The sequence below is a fragment of the Mesitornis unicolor genome, unplaced genomic scaffold (genome assembly GCF_000695765.1).
Source record: "Mesitornis unicolor isolate BGI_N332 unplaced genomic scaffold, ASM69576v1 scaffold38014, whole genome shotgun sequence".
Classification (NCBI taxonomy): domain Eukaryota; kingdom Metazoa; phylum Chordata; class Aves; order Mesitornithiformes; family Mesitornithidae; genus Mesitornis; species Mesitornis unicolor.
In genome coordinates this window covers 32-13,915 of record NW_010178708.1, presented here as the reverse complement: position 1 = coordinate 13,915, position 13,884 = coordinate 32, and the positions used below count along the sequence as shown (strand labels likewise).

The window sequence follows — 13,884 nt, the reverse complement described above, 5'->3', positions numbered from 1 at the left end:
GTGTTTACCAAATTCTGTTTGATCTAGGTCATTCATCTTTCATACAAGAGACATAGCAGCACTTAATTGAATCGTTGTGATGTTTTTTACAAAATTAGATTAAAAAGGCAAACAGACTTATAACAAAAAATTAACACAACCTGAAAAATAGCATTTTAACTCTGTAGTGACTAATTCTAGTTTCGTTTATTAAATTTGGAACAGTCCTAAGGCACTTGGAATTTTTGTGGAGCATGTTTATTAAATACTTTGGGATGCTTGAGGAAAGCAAATACATAGGTTAAAATGTTTTTGCTTTAAAGACAATACAAAGCCATTATTTAATGAGGTAAAATGAAATCAGAAGATAAATAAATCTTGTACTTTCTATATTTGTTAATTAAAAAATAGTACTGTGACATTTGGTTAAACTTAAAACTCTGTTTTGTTCCTCACTTAGGAAAACTATGAACGAATGAAAGCACTGGTAACCGAACTCCAAGCGCTAGCAGAAAAAATCAGATTAGGTAAGTATGATAGTCTAGATTTTAGAACACTTGTCTAATTTGATCCAAAACCCAGTTTTGTTCTTTGGATTTTCCCACTGTAGAGGTGCATTCATTGGTCAGTTCATTCAGATACGTTGTATTTGCTGGATTGTAGTAGTTATACTGAAATTTTAGCTCATCTGTTTAAATCTAGATTTACTGTTTTCTGTCAGTTGACAATTGTAAGAGGCTTATGTCCAAGCTAACTTGGTTCAAAATTTCGAGGTTTTTTTAAAGTTACTTCTTAGTGAAGAACAGTCTCCATACCATTATCATTTCTTTGTTTACCATAATATCTAGTGTGTTAACACATTTTTTGTTTGCCAGTTAGTATTAGAGCAATATCGTAGTACAAGTAAATCCATAAATTACTGGAAGTGGATGTAAATGGAAGTAAGGCTGTATTAGTCAAACATAAGACTAATTTCTTTGCCAGAGAGACAGAAAGCGAGCAAGTAGATAGTGAAAACTAGATATTTAGAGTCGGTTAATTTTTAATGAGTTAAGACCTCAGTAATCAATTGAGTGTATGTTTCTGATGGCAGATTTTTAAAAAATAGATAGGATTATTAATAAAAGGCTTTTACTGATACACTTTCCACTTCCTCTGCTTCCTTGCTGCATCCACTGCTGCCTGCTTTTGTAACAAATTGGTTTGGCAAATATGCTTCTGTTGGAGTTGCATATTAGTCTCTTCACATGCAGAGAGGATTTTCAAATATTCTGAAGGGTTTTCTTGTGCTGGTCTGTAGTAGCAAGTCTGTAATAGTTTAAAAGATTGAAATCTGTGTTTCATCTTCTCAGCTTGTAAGACTACCTGAATTAATTACAATTGACTAGTATTAATGGGGACAATGAAATGAAAATGGTTTATAAATGCTTAACTGTACTGCCAGAGATTGAGTATGGAGCTTTAATTCTCCCCTTCTTGTATCCATTGTGATACTGTTTGTCTTCTTACATATCACAGTTTCTTTTACAGCTTTGGAATGGAGCGCAGTTAAGACTCTGTTTTTAGTGGTTTTTCTTGTTTGCTGTGAAACAAAGCTGCAGGATTTCCTGAGGAGACACTGAAACCCATGGACTACCTCTGTCTTTCATGGGTATAGAGACTGTTCAGCAATTCCCTATGTGGCTCATGAGCTAGTGATCATGGTCTTCTTCACAGCTGCATGTTTTCCTGTTCTTGCCCATTACATGATAACAGGTCAAGAGTATGACCGTCATCTTTGCTCCGTCTCAGGGAGCAATACCAGGATGTTGTAGTTAACATGATGTGGGATGTTGAGAACTTGGATGAGAGTATTAGCTCTGTGGGTGGATGCAAGAGGTTGTATCTTAAGAAACCTGTATAGAAAGACTTTACAGGATTTAGATTTAGGCTGGATATGGAGACCTCATGAACAGGCTGAATCAGAAATAAATTCTAGGCTTTCTGGCATTCCTAACAGGTAGGAAATTATGTGCATAGCAATCAAGAAAGGACATAAAAGAAAGGGCTTGAAAGGTAGGCTTAAAAGCTCTACTTCAGTGATCCTTAGCTAACAAATCTTGAAGTCTCAGGAGAATGGTTAACAAAACAGCACCTTCTTTATTTTGGATGGGGGAGACAATTTTAGAGTGATGAGGTGGATCAGTGATCTGTCTACGTAGACAATGTTTGTATAAGCTATTACAAAGAGGCTGAGGTGTGTCAACAAATCTTATGTATTGAATGACACAAAGCTCTAGAGAGCAGAAGATATGATTTAGGATGACCTCGAGTAAAGGATTGAAATGAAGCAAAGACAAACTTGATATTAAATGCTGTGTGTCTGAACTCTGCTTACAGTTTTAGAGTGATCTAAGGAAATGAATCTGGATTGTGCTGGATCTCTCAAGATTGGAGTCAGCATAGCTATTTTGAACCAATTTTGGGGAATAGTATTTTAGTATAGTTAGTCTTTACCTCAAGACTAACTAAAAAATGAGAAGGAAAATGGAGTAGTTTCTGAAAAGCAAGCATTTTTTGTCAATACCTTAAATCTGTTTGAAGTGAAAACCATTACTTATTAAATTCATTATTAAGGTCCATACTTCAAAACCTGAGAACTCATCAGTGTTTCCATACTGACTTTTAATAAAAGTGGTGGTCTGTCTATCTGTGTCCATAGTAAATCTAACAATTTACTGTTATGTCTCAGGAGGTGGAGAAAAAGCTCGTAAGCTTCACACATTGAGAGGAAAGCTGTTACCCAGAGAGAGAATTGACAGGCTTATTGATCCTGGGTAGGTACTTCCTTCTTCTAAAAACTATTCGGATTCTCTTCTGTGGGTAAGTACTGTAATGGGCTGGTTTGCTCTTTAGTTTCCTTAAACATTGGCAAATAACACAGCTGAAATTTTACAGAAGTGTTCTTTGAAATACCTCTTTTGAAAAAATTAGCCTTTTTAGGTGAGATTCAGTTACAAATATGGCTGATTCCTTTTTAAAATAACATTCTATTTGTCATTATTCAGGTCTCCATTCTTGGAGTTCTCCCAGTTTGCAGGTTTCCAGTTGTATGGTAATGAAGAGGTACCGGCAGGAGGCATAATCACAGGCATTGGACGAGTATCTGGGTGAGAGATACCAGTGATCTACATTACTGGTGATATGAAAGGGAGGAAGGTATAATTTTGTTTAGTTTCCAGTATTAAGCTATTAGCATCTTCAGATTTTCATTTCTGACACCCAAAAAATCAGCAAAGTTGATATCTTAGTTCAGTCTCAGCTAAAAGGAAGTTATTTTGTAATTACTTATTTTTTTAGTTAGTGCATCCCATATTAAAACAGAGCACACACACAGTTTCTGGTGTTCGATGAAGAAAATGGATTAGAGCATCAGTGTGGCAATTTTCAAAATACAGGGTAGTATTCTAGACTGAGAATTTTGCTTACTAAAAGTACCTCCAAGACTACTGTTGAAATTAAACATGATGCTATACAGCATTATTTTAGGGAGTTAAAGGACTGTGAAACAGACTGCTGTTAAAATGTGCATTTGAAGGAATGCAGGTGAGGAGGACTCTTGAGCATCAGGGCTTCGAGAGTCCTTAGCATGTTGCAGTTCTTAACCAACAAACATACCTATTCATTAGAGATACATTTTTCTCTTATAAACTTGTTTTATTTTTAGGGTGGAATGCTTGGTTGTTGCTAATGATGCAACTGTTAAAGGTGGTACCTATTATCCTGTCACTGTTAAGAAACATTTACGTGCTCAAGAAATTGCAATGCAGAATCATCTGCCATGCCTGTATTTAGGTAAGTCCCATTGCAGAAATAGCAGATGTCTTTTGTTAAGGACAGCTCACGATCTCTAGACACTATTTATTTAAATAAATGTTGAGACTGATGGGTCCCTGGATTTGACTTAATTTGGTGTGTATTTTTAGATTCACATATTGAAATGCAGTTTCATCAGTACTGTGGTACCTCTGCAGGTTGGTGACAGATCTTAAACAGAGGTTACCATAGCTTCTCAGCACTATTTTCTGCACTTCTGCAGGGCTGGGTTCATAAGATACAGGTATAACTGTGCCACTATATCACTACTTTCTAACTCATTTCCCTTCTGTCATGCTTGAGCAATCCATCCTATTAAAACTCATCCAGTCTTAATTCAGATAACAGGTTAAACAAATTTATTTTGCCTTTTGATGGAGCATGTGGCTATATGAGAGAACACACCAAAGAAATAAAAAAGCCTGAGTGCTACAAATGCCAGTAATAGTTTGGATCAATAGATTTTTACAATTTGGGATGAATTTTACTGAAGCAGAAATTTCACTGTATATTATTTTGCCGTTTAAGATAAGTTTATTAAATCAGCATTTAGCCAAACCCTAACATAAGTTTTACTTATGTGTACTTTTATTAAATATTAAGATCAGAGTGCCAAATGTCTTTAGTATATTAGAGGTAGTATTTTCTTAGCCTGGTTTTGTACAAATATAAATATTTTTTGCTTTCAGTCTCAATTCCCAATCTAATAATTTTTTAATTCATTAGCCAATTTCAGCCAAATTTGACACATTTAAGAGAGTGTGTATTCCTGTGGATTTTGTGTAAGTTGGCATCAGAGGAGAAAGACCCTTCTGCTGTCTCCATTTAAAAAATAGGGTGGATTAGTCCTTGGCTGTTCTACTTAGCAGCTTACATAGCAGGTGAGAGGCATTAACTGATTTGCCAGTCAGAGTGGTTAAATATACTGGTTAAATAGTCAAAATAAATGTAGATCCTGGCCAGCATAAACATTTGTAATTTATTGCTTGCAGGCCAAACATGCAAAGAATACTGAGAGAAGGATTAGAAGTGTGAACTTCAAAGTATTGACAGGATGGATATGAGACAGTGTGGGTGGGGACGTTGTGGAAGTGTCATACTGCAGTAGAGGAAAGGGGTAAATTTTATCATAAAAATCAGGAGGAAGAGGTTTGCTGTTTGCAAAACAACTGCATAATTTTTTTATTCTGGATTACCAGCAAATTCTATCTGGTCAGGCAACTCTTACTTTTTTTTTAGTGAGTTATCAACGAGCAGTTAAATGTGATTCTGCTGTTTTAAGATTTTGTGGAATGAGGAACTGTGGGACATAGATACCCATTTGAAACTTAGTTTCAAAAGTTTAATTTTTTTATTCCACCTTTGAGATGTATAGTCCCTGTATATGTAGTGCTCATCACTCAAACCTGCTGAATTATTTTACTGTCATGGTTTATACAGTTGCTCCATCACCTGATGCTTCCTCCCCACCTGGGGAGGGGGGCCAGGAGAAGGAAGGGAGATTTGTGGGTTGAAACAGAAATCTATTTAATAAGAATAATAAAAACTAATATAACAATATTAATATAAAGTACACAGAGTTATCCTCAGCCAATATTGTGGGGAGTAGGCCTCAGAGGTAGGACAGTAAACAAGTCCCTCTAAAGGTGTCAACCATGGAAGAGGGAAGAGGAGGGAGAAGAAGGGCCATCCCCAGCACACTCCCCAGTTTACAGTGACTGTGATGTTTCTGGTATGGGATAATATTAACTGATCAGCCTGGGATCAACTCCCCTGAGTTTCTGATTCCCCCAGCCCCTGCACCTCTTTATCTCAAGACTGCTGAAGATCTTGAGTATCACATACCAACATTAGCTGAAACCTATAACAAAATCTTATCACTTTATTCACATGAAATAGGAGTGTTGTAGTCCTTAAAAAATCACAGTTTTTGTCAACAGGAAACTGACTCTAAAATTCTGTCCCAGTAAACCAGGACATTTACCTTTGTAATTTCTGTACCTGGGCTTGTCTCGGTTCATTTCAGTTGTGTGATCAAGAGAAAGTGCTTTGCTGTCAGTCAGCACTTGGCTGGCCATGTAATTTTCATGCCATTTTAACTGCCTTTTCCCTCAGTGGTAGTCCCCTAGGTATTAGTTTTCAGATGTAGACACCTGGTACCGTTTGTCCGAGTCAGTCACCGCTGTGGGCATGTTCTTGTCTGTTCAGAGATTTCACAACATTGTCATGTTGACCGTATTAGAGTTTGTCTAGTTGCTGGAGCCAATGCTGCTTTGCGGTTCTGCAAAGGTGAGGGGAAAAAATCAAAACCTGCTTCACCATGAAGCTGAATGTAGGGCATTACTGGCTGCAGTCATGCAGCACGAGAATGTGCATGTGGACTGCTGCTTTTAGGTAAAATTAACCACTAGGAACCAGAGTTCTCAGAGATGCTTGGCCTCCATGTGCATTTCCTTCTAGTCTTCTGTCCTTTGGAGTCTTATGACATGATCTGTTTTCATTATTTGGGAGTGGAGAGGTAGTTGCAGTTGGAAACCGGTAAGCTGGAGGGCACATCATGAGGCAAGGGTACATAATAAATGAAATTTCCTAAAGGTAGTATAAGGTCTTTAGTATGTCTGTAAAGTCAGAGTATGAAACTACACATGCTGTACCTCTTGAACAGTCTTGCTCTTTTCTGGAATTTGTGACAGAATTGGAATAGAATAACTGACTTGAAATTGTATGTTTAAGGTTTTCTTATTTTAAACATTTTGCAGTAAAATGAATTTAGAGATTTGTACAGGGAGGTGCAATTGCACGTCAAAGCACATCGAGTTTATTTCCCATTAGAATGATTGGGATGGATGTTTTTCAAAGGGGAGTGTTACTATTTTTTTTTTCTTTTTCAAGAATATCCTCAAATACTGAGATTCATGGAAATACATACAGTGTTAGTGATAGTAATTACTGTATAGTTTAATGTGCAGATACTTTACCAACAACTTTAGCATATAACACTGTTCAAAGACATGTTACTTTATTTCCGTTCACTTCAGTTGATTCAGGAGGAGCAAATTTACCTCGGCAAGCAGAAGTATTTCCAGATCGAGATCATTTTGGCCGTATTTTCTATAATCAAGCCGTCATGTCCTCACAAGGAATTCCACAGGTAATTTGCTTTTACATAAGAATGAAATGTACTAATTAGCTTATATGCTTGCAGTTGCTTCAAGGTTTGTATCCATGCTTTGTTTTTGTCAACACTGTGTTGTGCTAACCTGATGGCCCCATCTGGGGATTGAAGGTGCTGTAAACACAATAACTGTCCACAGAAAGTCATTATAGTTTTGAAGAAGTCGTCTTCTTCTTGGCCCTAGTGTTAATGACATGACCTATCTGCTCCTGTCTTGGCGCAGAAGAAAAGAGGTCTTGACAACATGGTATGTAGGGCCACGTGAGAAAGCACTAGGAAATCTCTTGGAACAGCTGATTATTTTGCATCAGTGCCGTAAAGGTGAGGACCCCTTTGCTGATGGCTAGTAAATGAGACATACTTTCTACTAACAAGTTTGTGTATATTTGTATATTCATTTTATGCACTGATGTGCTGTATGATAAAACTGCCCTAACAGTGAGGTTATTTTCTAATGTATTAATGATGCACAGAATTACTGTTAGTCACAGTTCCTGAATTTAGAAGTGGTTTTGTGTCATGGGTATCCAGGAGTGTGTTGGGGTCATTTTTTTGACGCAGGTGGCATGCTAGGGGAGGTACATATCTGGATTTATTACTCATTAAATGAGTGTAGAACTGGCTGCTCATGGCAGCCTTGGCTGCAGTGAAAATGAAGTATTAACATCCCAGGGAAGGTGAAGGCAGCAGGTAGCAGGATAAAGACTCTGGGCTTCAGGAAAGTAATCTTGGGCTTGTTAAGGGAATTGTCAGCAGGGACCTGCAAGAGACTGCCTGGGAGGGCAGAGGAGTCCATGGTCTTTGAAGATAACCTCCTCCAAACAAAGGAACACTCCAGGAAAGCAGGGAACCAGATTGTTCCTGCAGAGTTGCTGTCTAGTCAGCAACTCCCAAGCTCTTCATGTGGTTGTGCAGCTTTTTCATATACCTGCCTCTTACTCCCCTTTGCAGGCCAAAGAATTCAAGCTTACTTAGCTGTTAGTCCTACAGAAAGTGTAGGAAGAACCTTTGATGGTCCTAGCTAATCTTCTGTAAATCTTTTCCCAGGTCTTGTTATATCTTTTTTGTGATGAAGGAGCCAGACTCCACTACACAGTATGTCAACTAATGATAGATTTATATAATAGCATAATGATACTCAGTATTCTCTTTTCTATTCCTTTGCTAGTAGTTCCTAGCATCTTTGATTTTTTTTTTGACTGCTGAGCAGTGAGCTGGCATTTTCACTGAACTGTCTTGATTTCAAGGACCTGATCCTAGGTGTAGTTCTTAGTTCAATGCCTAATACTTTATATTGGCTGGATGAAAGAAGGTGAAGGAAATTTTCTGGATATTCAACCTGAGAAGAAAAATTGGTTTAGAATATTAGGGTTAGAAATAGGTACTGGAACCTCAAGCAGAGTAAATGTTTGGCTGACTTGCTGTTTCATCTGAGTATTGTCATGGAATGTATATCTCACCACCATACTGTTTTGTTGTATTTGACTGTTGAACTCTTTATTAATGTAAATAAGACTTCCTTTTCTTCATTCTCACCAACACCTGTCATTGAGAGGCATGGTTGGGTTGGTTTATTCTCTCTGAAGAGCTGTGCTTGTTTGAATTCCAAAGTCCAAAAGGAGGAAGTAGAAGCTAATACTTCCTTTCAGTGTGAAGCAGATGCACCAGTCAAGGATACAGTATTCCATCTGACTTCTCCTGACGCGACAGACATTGGCTTTGCATGATTTCTGAGGAATCTACATTTGTTACCTCGATACATTTTTGGCACATTTTGGCAGCAAGTCAGGTTTCAAATATTTAACCATCTTTTCCTCTACAAAAGAATCCTGAAATCCATTGCCTCCAGCGAAATCCGAGGCTGAAGACTGCAGCAGTACACTAATTCTCTTCTGAAAGTCTGACATAATTTAACTTCTGCAGTTCTTTTCTTAACAATAAAAATGGAACAATTGTAGAGATTAGCTAGGTCTGCAGAGGAAAAGTCCTGTTTATTTAGAACAAAAATATTTAGAAAAAAAGACATGTTACAAGCTAGCCATCCTGCAAAGCCACTGATAGGTCTAGGTTGTACTTTTGATTTATATGTGTGAATAAAATTGGTTCCAGCATTTTTGTGGAACAGCAAGTGTCAAAAGAGACAGTCACAGGGCTGTTTTGCTGAATTATCTTTTTGGGAGAAGTTTTTTTAAACCTTATTTTTGCTAGAGACTCTAATCATTATCTGGTACGGAAGCAGTGATTTTTAGATGTTAGATCAAAGATGAATATGTAAACCCAGTTTACAAGGCTGAAATTACTGATGTTAGGACCTTTCTAGAAATGCCTGGCCCTAAAGTCATGTTGGTGTTTTCCAGAATATCTTGAAATAACCTCAACATATTTGTGAAGTTACTTATAAAGTTTAATTTATTTTTATTTTGATTACCATATAGTGTTGCATTAAGAGTAGCCTTCTACTCCTATACAATAAAAACTAAGTGTAGGAAAGGTACATTTTTTAATGAAACACGTTTGTGTTTGGTCTGACACTGATGAAAAGTTTAATTTTCTGAAATTTTTATAGAAAAGTGTGAAAAAAAATTTACTAAAGTGCTTCCTTCATTTAAAGGAGGTAATACAGGTGTAGGTTTTCTTTTTTCCAGAGATGTTTCTGTCCTTTGTTTCATTTGTAAGTCTGCTATTGATTCTGTGCTAACAGACTGGTAGCTAGAATAATCTTCTCTGTCTGAGAGGATGTTTCATTAGGAATTGGTGTTAGGAAATTATGTTCCCTCTGATTTCCATTCTGGTTATTTCTTCTGATATGGGAGTTTAGATTGTGTTAGTTCTCTACCTGCTGTTCTTTGTTGTAGCCTGCCTGAACATCTGGTTCATCAGCCCTTCTCAGCTTTGCCCTTAATGTGTTGGGTTTTCTTTTTTTCCCCTTTTTTTCCAGTTGCCTATGATGCTTTTAATTTCCCTTCCACATTTGCCTGTGACTAATTTATTATACTCCTACTGCAGCTTTAAATTGTGTTGATGCCTGTATGGCTGTGAATCAGAAACTTGTGATTAGCTTCTCATTAGTTGCTTCATAAGCCCTCACACGCATATGCTATATGGTTAAAATCGAGAGCTGATCAAAGGATGTGAAATACTGTATGTGCATTCAGAACTGTTGATTAATATAGCACTTTTCAGTAATTTCCTATGCAGTAATTCGAAGAATGAAGTCAGAATGTAGCACATTAGTTGGGAACTTGAAGTTGTGCTATTTGACAGGTAGATTTTGTTTTTCCAATATATACATATTCCAGTTTGTGTACTGAAGAAGTAACACCTGAGTTAAAGTTTAAATGTGGCACATTTTTCAACATGAGCATGGTAAAATTAAGAGTAGGAAAAAATACAAGTCCTGGGAAAGTCTAATTAACTTCTTACCAAGCTTTCTCCCGTTTCTAGATGATTATGTTATCTTTGTAGTGACCTCAGGGTATTTATTAAATGCACAACAAATACTGCAGGTTAATCATGTGACTTTGAATATAGTTTAAGATACTGAAAACCATTTGCTGAAGAAGCTGTTTGATTTGGTGATAGCAGGTTGGCATAGTTCATCTACTCCTGCTTTAGGTACAGGTAATGTGATTTAGAAGTTTTGTTTCTGTGTGCTCATCTTTTTTAAGAGCAAACATTAAATTATCCTTTAACACAGAACAGTACTTGATGTTGCTTTGGAAATATGTCCAAGCAAAGTTAAACCAAAATAGCATTGTTTTGTGGTTTGTTTTTTTTTGTGGTTGTGAAAGAAAGTGTTAGATTAGACAATTACTTTCCTGTTGTCTGTCTTTTCCATATGAGTATTCCATTTCTTCTGCTTTACAAGCTGTTTTTAAAGAGTTTTTGGAGGAACTCCCCGAAGGAGAAGTGAGAAGCTGTGAGAAACCTCATTTTTGTGATCATATGCTGCTACGGTATTCATCGTGTGTGGAGTCAAGTTAGCTCTGTAGAAATGTCACCAAAATAATACTGGTAGAAAATGTTCATCTCAAGGATGAACCAGAGATTATTCATGCTAAAGCCTATAGCAAGGTACTCAACATGCCTTGAAGGGGCAGAGTTTATTAGTTGATCCATTGAAGAGCTGAAGCTACATACTCATAGATGTGAGGAGTTTTCCTCAAAAGATACTAACATCGGTGAAATCAGGCCAATAAGAAACAGTTGAAGCTCTGACTTACACATAAATACTAAAAGCAGTCTCTAGGTTTCAGCCTTTTACTGTTCATTGGTAAAAACAAATTGCATGATAGAACATGTGCCTCTTCAGGTGTTTCACATACGTAACTCATGGTACTCCATATATGAATTTTCCTGCAGAGTATACTGAAGATTATAGTTTAAAAGACTGTTGAGAAGTAGAGAGATTCCCTGTTTTTCAAAAAAAAGCTAAGTTTGTGCTGTGAGACAAAAATAATCTTGCAGTGCTGTACTAGAACCTGTATTAAAATCAGTACAATATGCAATACTAGTGTGTGCATTTGCTGTTTTTCAGAGTTGTACAGTTCATTAACTTGCGATTTTTGTTTTCCCAACAGATAGCAGTAGTAATGGGATCCTGTACAGCAGGAGGAGCATACGTACCTGCAATGGCTGATGAAAGCATTATTGTTGGCAAACAGGGAACCATATTCTTGGGAGGGCCACCACTGGTAAGAGCACAGAAGTTTCTAGTAATACAGCCCAAAAAATTGATGCTACTGACAGTTGTACAGCCTAAACTATTGAGACCTTTCTTAGTGAGATATTTCCAGATAATCTGTCCATTAGTTTGTGTTTTTAAGTATATCTGAGTGTTTATATCCTAAATTAAATGTTTTCTGTCTGTTAGAGGTGTATATATAAATCAGATTTCATTAAGGTGTTTTTATAGTACTGCTTTTAGGTTGCTGCGCATATTTTAAATGATAAAAATCCTTTCTGTATTCAAGTTTGTAGTCTCTAGGTTTGACTTGAAATAATAAAAAAATTACAAGCATGTATATTGTATCTCTGAGTCAAGATCCAAGAACTTCAGAAGCAGGACTGATGTGCTATATTTTGTGTCAGTTTAGAGACAAAGGAGATGGACTTCTGATGGAGTTTGTCATAATTTCCTTACTTTCTTAGTAAGGAAATTGTTCCTAATGAAACTGACCTGAAGAACTCCTGTGAATTAAAACTTGCTTTATTGTGGAACTCATAGTGGAATTTGTGACTATAAAATACTGCAGCATAAAAGAGCTTTAAATTTATAATAGCTTGGCTCCAACAGGAAAGGAGTGCTTGAGTGAGGTTGGCTGGGTTTTTTTTAATCAGCTGTATGAGTGTATGTTCTAGTATAGACTCAGATTTTTACCAATACAAACAATAATCTTTTCTTACAAAGATTATTTTTCTTAACACAAGCTTTATGAGAAGAAAGGAATTTCCAGTAGTAAATGTTATGTTAGTGCTAGAGCTAACAGGTAGGGAGGGCAGCACTAAGTACAACTGTTCTAGTCTCGGTGAAGTCTGACTGGATAAACCTGCTTATTTGAAATAGTCAAATATTTGTCTCATCGAACAAACTGGTCTGAGGCAGCACATGTGCTCTGTTTTGGTTATAGCCTGTTGGGAACTTCTAGGCGTGCTTCTTGTGGCAAAGCCAAGTACAAATCAAATACCTCCTAAAAGTCTTTCTACTTGAGCAGGCCTAAATGGAGAAATCACTTTGTAACAGCACTGTTATTGAGGACACTGCTCTACTCAGTTTGGGTAGTAACAGAGGAGAGGGACTCTGCTGGAAGTCACTGCTTTGCACTTCTTAAGATACTGGGAAAATGTAACAGGTCCCATAAACTGGGGGAAGACAAAGTTGACGAGTTCCCTGAGGCGTGACTGTGTTAATTTCCATAAAAGCTTGAAGAACTGGCCTGTGTTGCCATTTAGTGTTTACTTTTATAGCACTGCTTTCATTTCCACAGTATTTCTTTGCATTTCATTCTTTTCCTTTAGTTTAAGGTGGTTTTTTCCCCAGTGTGTCATCTTGGTGCTAAAAGTGGATCTAGAATTTTATACCTTTTTTTTTTCTTCCAAAGTTCAACTTACAGATGGATTTTGAATTCTTGTGCTGCTTAAAAAAAAAAAAGATCTTATCATTTATGCAGGCATATTCTTCTGTGGCTGGTAAATGCTGATTACTGTTCTGGAGCATCTTAAATTCAGAATCTAGCCGCCATATCGAAAGCAGCAGACACACACACACACTCCCCCCCCACCGCTTTAAGTACAAGGGTACTTTTTGTCTACCATAGTAATGCATTTAGCTTTAAGTATTTTATTATTTCTTTGGAGACTTTCCAAGTCCACAAGAAGAAAAAAGTAATCAGCAAAAGCAGATGAAGTAATTAATAGCAACTATGTCATTTAGCACTACTTTATTTACTGCTCATTAGAATTTAGGATTCTAGAATTTCTTTGTTGAAATTTCTTTGGCAGTAGTTGTTTCAAATGCCTTACGTGGGTCTCTGTTCCTTTTTATCTTGTATTAGTCTCTTTCAGCTTTTTTATAGTTAAAGACAAATCCTCCCTCAGTCAATTTTCTGTAAATTTATCACTGTAATGTAGATATTAGGAGTTTCTTGGTGAAAAATGGCATAAATATGAATGAAGATATTAGTTCAGAATAATATTAGTTGAGTGAGTAACATTGGGTTATTCATACGTCTTTTTACTGAGATAAGGAAATTGGCCTGATGAAAGAAATGAACTTTTACATCAGGTTGTTATTAGCTTGGCTGTTGTGTTACAAATAACTACACTGGTTGCAGGAGTACCTGAGTTGTCTACAAACGCTTTCTACATCTGGCATG

General features: G+C 36.7%; 1 protein-coding gene across 1 annotated transcript; it reads left to right on the top strand.

Moving 5' to 3' along the window:
- Positions 1 to 445: 445 nt before the first annotated feature.
- Positions 446 to 11,724, top strand: LOC104539104 (methylcrotonoyl-CoA carboxylase beta chain, mitochondrial-like; the record flags this gene model as incomplete). The annotated part of the gene is made up of 6 exons (XM_010182550.1): positions 446 to 506; positions 2,711 to 2,795; positions 3,027 to 3,128; positions 3,686 to 3,813; positions 6,873 to 6,985; positions 11,590 to 11,724. Coding segments are annotated over exons 1-6 (615 nt in total), but the record flags the coding sequence as incomplete, so codon positions are not given.
- Between the last annotated feature and the right edge of the window lie 2,160 nt (positions 11,725 to 13,884).